The sequence below is a fragment of the Tupaia chinensis genome, unplaced genomic scaffold, assembly GCF_000334495.1.
Source record: "Tupaia chinensis unplaced genomic scaffold, TupChi_1.0 Scaffold138665_1, whole genome shotgun sequence".
Classification (NCBI taxonomy): Eukaryota; Metazoa; Chordata; class Mammalia; order Scandentia; family Tupaiidae; genus Tupaia; species Tupaia belangeri.
The window spans coordinates 1,618,318-1,624,310 of NW_006198557.1; the positions used below are offsets into that span (position 1 = coordinate 1,618,318).

The window sequence follows — 5,993 nt, forward strand, 5'->3', positions numbered from 1 at the left end:
AAAATAAATAAGTAAAGTTAAATAGTCACGTTGCAATTCCTTTTCCTCCATTTCTCCCTCTTTTGGGGATTTTGGGCAAGCATACAAACTCATCCAAGTGTGTTTCACAAGCCACCAGGTCTGGGACTCAAACCATGCAGTCAGCCATGTGGGGTCCAGCTGCCTTAACCATCATGCCATGGGCGGTCCCCCTAGTGTCCCATTTTGAAGACTGCCACACTAAATTAATACTTATTAGTATGATGACTATGGATGTTATTTCTCACTATCTTCAGATTTTATAACACTGATCCTAGAATTCAGGAAGTATGTAACATACAATTTCCACAGGAGGCCCAAAGAAGTGACAGCAGTCTCACCTACGGAGGCCAGGTTCTTGTAGTTCTCCAGCATCACTTCTCTGTATAGATCTCTCTGAGTTGTGTCCAGTAAGATCCACTCCTCCTGGGTGAAGTCCACAGCCACATCCTCAAAGGTCACTGAGCCCTAAACCACCACGCATATGCTGGTTGGTGCCAGGTAAAATGTTTGCCAATGCTCACTAGAGAAAGAAGGGGCACCCAAAGCCTATCCAAGGTTGAGGGCTTCCTTCATCTACCACAGGGTTCAGAAGGCCTACGAACTCTTCTTTGGATATATACTCACTATTTTTTTCTGGAGAGGATTTTTTGCTATAGGGCGCGTGCGCTTGCCAGGAAGACAGAGAGACAGAAAGCTAGAAATCACCCCCCAGGGGGGATGGCCACGCCACAATCCATTCTCCTCCATTCTCCTCTCAGGATCTTGGGCACGAACACACGCGCACGCAGCGTGAGTTTAAGCCACAGGATCTGGGACTTGAACCATGGTCGACTACATGGGAGTCCAACGACATAGCCATTACGCCAACTGCTAGTCCCTACGCTCACTATTGATCTCTTCTCATCACTGGGCTTTAATGGCACCTCTTTCATGTGATTTGATCTCATTGTAACGCTTCTCATCTTCTATTTCCTTCAGCAGCACACTCCTGAGCTCAGTATCAACACTTACTAAGCAGTGACACATGTATAGAGGTCTTTAAAAAAAGGAAACTTTCAACTTCCTTACCATGTGTCAGAGCACTCAAAAAAATAAGAAAACTGTATTCGGCAACATGAAGGTGAAAAATGTAGCTAATTACAAAAATATTGGATGATTCCCAAGGTGATCTCTGATCAGTCTAAACACTTAACTCCCCGGAGAAATTCAAGTAGGGACTCAGTTCTTGAGTGAGAGTTTATTTACTTTAAGAAGCTCTGGCGACAACTCTACCTGGAAGGAAATACATCTACCTGGTCTATCCAAGTGTGCCATCTTCAGAGAAACACACTTTCCGCATACCTGATAATCTATCTCAGGGCCAGTCACCATCCTTTGTGCTTGCATTTTTTCTTCCTGAAGGCAGACTGGGTCCCTAGGAAGGTGACCTCCTGAAAAAGAAAGAAAGGCATGAGAACTCAGAGATGATCATAATTCTCATTCACCTACTCAGAAGTCATTCTATCCCAGTATGGAACTCCCATACAATCCTGCCTATTGAAGAACATGCACACACGCGTGCACGCACGCACCCTACTACTACACAATGCAAGAGCAGCTGGACTTACCCAGGACCAGAAAAGGGGACAGGGAGCTACGTGGCCCCTCAGGACAGTAACTGATTCATTTTATAGGCAAGTAAACGGAAGCCCTAGTAAACGTGACTCTTCACTCATGATAATATTCATGGGGAAGACTATGCAGCACTTCTTCCCAAAGCCCACATACCAGGGCCAGACTTATGGAACAATATATTTTTTTAAAGAATTATTTGTTTAATTTTATTTATTCATTCATTTATTTTGACCAGAGAGAGATGCAGAGAGAGAGAGAGAGAGAGAGAGAGAGAGAAAGTGAGAAAGCAATCCATCAGGTCTGTGACTCAAACCATGGTCGGCCATGTGGGAATGTACAGTGCTACAGTGCCTTAACCACCACGCTACCTACTGGCCCCATGGAGCAATATTCTTGTGTACACTTCAGCACATGTAAAACGATACAAGAGAATGACTTCTCAAGCCCAGATCAAGTGAGTCACTGTGGTGCAGAGGGACCTAAAGGAGAAGTTTCTGGAAAAAAGCATCAACAGGACTTACTGTGGGACAAATCAATGGCTTCCATCCTGTAAGGCTGACAGTGAAATGTGCTGGAACGTTGCTTTAGTTATGAATCTAAAAAGACAGGGTGATCTCAATCCCTCTTTAAAAATAAAAGAATTATTTAACTTTACTCATTTTAATTTGAACCTAGAGGGGCAGGGTGATAGAAAGAGAATGGGAAAGTGAGAAAGCAAGCCGCCAGGTCCAGGACTCAAACTGCAGCCAGCTATGTGGGAGTGCAGCAACCTTTAACCAGCATGCCACCTGCCAGCCCCCTCAATCCCTCCTGATGCAGGAGTACCTGGAAGCCCATTTTGTATTAATCATTAATCAACAGGTATTACTTATCAGTCAGCAAACATCTCACGTTATGTCTCTATACAGATGATACATGTAAAATTCACTAAAATATAGTGTATAAGTTTTAGTCAATTGTCACTTACTGAGGAGCAGGATGTGTCAAAAGTCTCAGTAGCAACCTTGCACATATAAACTCACTTAAATATTACCATGAGTCTTCATAATATACATTACTCATATTTAACATCTAATAAAAACCCTACAGGACAAGCAGGTGGCGTGGAGGTCAGGGTGGCTGGATCCCAGAGTGGATTCTGAGGTTCGAGTCCCAGACCTGGTGGCTTGCAACTCATGCCAGAAACATGTGCATGGGTGCCCCAGATCCTGGGAGGAGAAGGTATTGTGGCGTGGCTATCCCCCTGGGGGCTGATTTCTCACTTTCCCTCAGTGTCTCTGTGTCTCTCTCTCTGGTGAGTGCTTGTGCCCGAAGACAAAAACCTCTCAGAAGAAAAGAAAATCCTTAAGTTCACAGAATATTAATTGATCCAACAAATGGTGAACGAGGATTTCAATGCAGGTTGGTATGTCCCCAAAGCCTGAACTCTTTTTTTTTTTTTGTATTTTAAAAATTTAATTGTATTTATTATTTTTTATATTACATTTAATCACATATATATTTACTATGTGTTAATTTCTTTTTCCAGCATGATTACCATGCATATCAGTCAAGACAAAGACATTACTATCCAGGGATCAGCAGTTAGCGTAATGGCTATGTCACTGAACTCCCATGCAGTCGACTGCGCTTTGAGTCCTGGACCTGGTGGCTTAAACTCACGCTGGGTGCGTGGGTATGCATGCCCAAAACTCCTGAGAGGAGAATGGAGGAGAAGGGATTGCAGCGTGGCCATCCCCCCTGGGGGTTGATTTCTTGCTTTCTGTCTCTCTGTCTCACTGGCGAGCACACACACCCTATAACAGAAAACCTCTCCAAAAAACCAAAAAAGACATTACTATCATCATCAAATAGCTTTTCATCATTTTTTTCAGATTATTATTATTTATTCTGTTTATTTTTCAAACATTCAGTTGTTATATATTATTTGGCTTGTAATGAGAATTTACCCAACATGAAATACTTCTCAGACCAGTCCAGTTAAGAATACTATACATGTTACATCAACAGGTAATAAACCATTTCTGTGTCCCACTAATGTCACACCTATTTGTTCTCTTGCTATCCTTCTCTGTACTCTCCCTCCCACCCCATTCCACACTGTCTTCAGCATCCGTAACTATTTTCACTGCTTTTATCCCCTCCAGTATTTCAATCTCTACCATAAAGTGCAGATAGTAGGTATATATTAAGTGGATACATACAATACCTTTCTTTCATATCCTGGCTCGTTTCACTCAGCAAATGAAAGCATTTGATAGAAGCCTTCACTTGTTTCACTCAGCATGTGAAGGCATTTGATAGGCAAGGCATTTGATAGACTGCCAGGGTCTTGTTTTTTTTAATTTTTATTTTTTAATGGCTGAATAGTATTCTACAGAATATATGTGCTACACTTCTTCCATCCATTCATCTGATTGTCCCAAAGCCTGAACTCTTGAGTTTGCTGGTATTTTCTAACATAACCACAAGTAGGTCTAGAAGTACACTGGTAAATACAAAACCCATTAACCCCATGCACTACTGAGCACTTGATATTTAGCCAGTATGATTAAAACACATATTTTATTAATGTACTTAATCCCAGAGTCAGAGTTAAAATGGATTTATGATGTATCATCTGTACATCCCTCTACTCTAACCAGCGTTGAGACAACAGAAGAAAGTCTCTTCACAAAGGTATTGAGAAAGAGACCAGAGAGAAGACTACCTCAATCCCTGAGATGCTCTATGGGTATTCTCTTTAATACACTAATTATGATTAATAGGGGATATCATCATTGAAATGACTTCAATGATTTCAATGGGGATCAGAAGGACCCAGACATCAAAAATCAAGTATTATTTAAACATTAAAAAAAAAAGTGACAGGGACCAGCAGGTGGCGTGGTGGGTTAAGGAGCTGGACACTCACACATGGTTGACCACGGTTTGAGTCCTGGACCTGGTGGCTTGCTTTCTCATTTTCTCTCTCTCTCTGGTCAAATAAAAATGTATGAAACAACATAAATAAATAAATAAATAAATTTAAAAAGCGACTAAATGAACTAGCAAAGACAGTGGAAATGTATCAGTAGTGAGAAAGTAATGAGAATACCTTGATCTGCATTGGTGATGGCTAACAGATCACGTTTCCCTAGGAATGGAACAGATAAGCAGTTAACAACCCTTCTCTAATATATGTTAGTTACTGTGATCTCCATGATCTGTTATAAGTGCCTGTCTCTGCTGCAGTGTGAAAGGAAACACAGAAATTTGGTTAAAAAATATGCAAATTGTCGAGACCAGCAGTTAGTGTAATGGCTATGTTGCTGAACTCCCATGTAGCTGACTGTGGTTCGAGTCCTGGACCTGGTGGATTAAACTCACGCCGGGCGCGTGTGCATGTGTGCCCCAAATCCCAAGAGGAGAATGGAGAAGAGACTGCGGTGTGGCCATCCTCCCTGGGGGGTGATTTCTCGCTTTCTGTCTCTCTGTCTCTGTCTTTCTGGCGAGCGCACGTGCCCTATGGCAAAAACCTCTCCAAAAAAAAAAAAAAAAACAAAAAACCCAGCAACTTGCCATTAGATTCAAATTTTTTGAAATAAAGTGTGGGAAAAAAAAACATTTAGTCCAAACACTCTGTTAATGATGAATTTAATGAATTATCTTGATAATACTAGTGTAATAATATCTCCATCCTTTTTTCCTGAAGCTCTCTGTACTGAAGCTCTATAGACAGATACATGCCTAAAAACTTCAGATGAGAATAGCTGAGAATTCTTGTCTTTCCTTATTAGATAAACGTGTAGGTTACATAGGTTTATATTTACGAAGAAATATGCACACCCCAGACATCTAAGAATCTGTTTTATCTTTCTACGTGAATGTCATCTGTCAAGCATAAAAAAAGTAAAGACAAAGCCAAGTTGTCAGATGAGACATTTTCCGAGGAAAAAACAACTAGAGACCCTTTTGAATCCACTTTCTCTCAGTGCTCACCAGAACACGCCTGAATCTCCGGATAAATGTGACTCGAATGGTGCAATCTCTTTCCCGTCTGTCAAGCAATTCATAAAAGTTTAATGGGGGCCCTTGAAGAGGAGCGCACAGCGGATGAAAACACCCTAGGACAGGCCCTTCCGGGTCTTCCGCCCCCGACGCCTCACCGACGGCCCCAGCGGCCTCTCGGACTCGGCTGGGGCCGGGCGGCGCCGGAGGAAGCGAGCAGAGCCGGTCTGGCCCCTCTAAAGCAGCCTCTTGGTGGCTCGGGTCAAATCCGTCCTTTAACAACCCGCGTCCACCTCCCGGTTGTCGCCTTTTCGCGGAACTCACCGCAACCCGGATGGGCCCGGCGACCAGGAAGACAAAAAGGAGCG

The 5,993-nt window shown here is 42.6% G+C and overlaps 1 protein-coding gene across 7 annotated transcripts in view; it reads right to left on the bottom strand.

Moving 5' to 3' along the window:
- The window catches only part of LOC102501614 (zinc finger protein 121), a 14,652-nt gene extending 8,659 nt beyond the window's left edge, over positions 1-5,993 (bottom strand). The window contains exons 1-5 of one of the 7 annotated variants that reach the window (XM_006161569.3): positions 5,950-5,993; positions 4,733-4,771; positions 2,157-2,231; positions 1,363-1,451; positions 360-486 (exon numbers count right to left, since the gene is read on the bottom strand). In XM_006161569.3, the coding sequence (XP_006161631.1) occupies positions 360-486; positions 1,363-1,451; positions 2,157-2,181 (241 nt within the window). In that variant the 5' untranslated portion in view covers positions 2,182-2,231; positions 4,733-4,771; positions 5,950-5,993. Of the gene's footprint in view, positions 1-359; positions 487-1,362; positions 1,452-2,156; positions 2,232-4,549; positions 4,572-4,732; positions 4,772-5,616; positions 5,822-5,949 lie in introns of those variants that run through there. The other 6 variants (XM_006161567.3, XM_006161572.3, XM_006161568.3 and 3 more) reach the window with 6 other exon arrangements.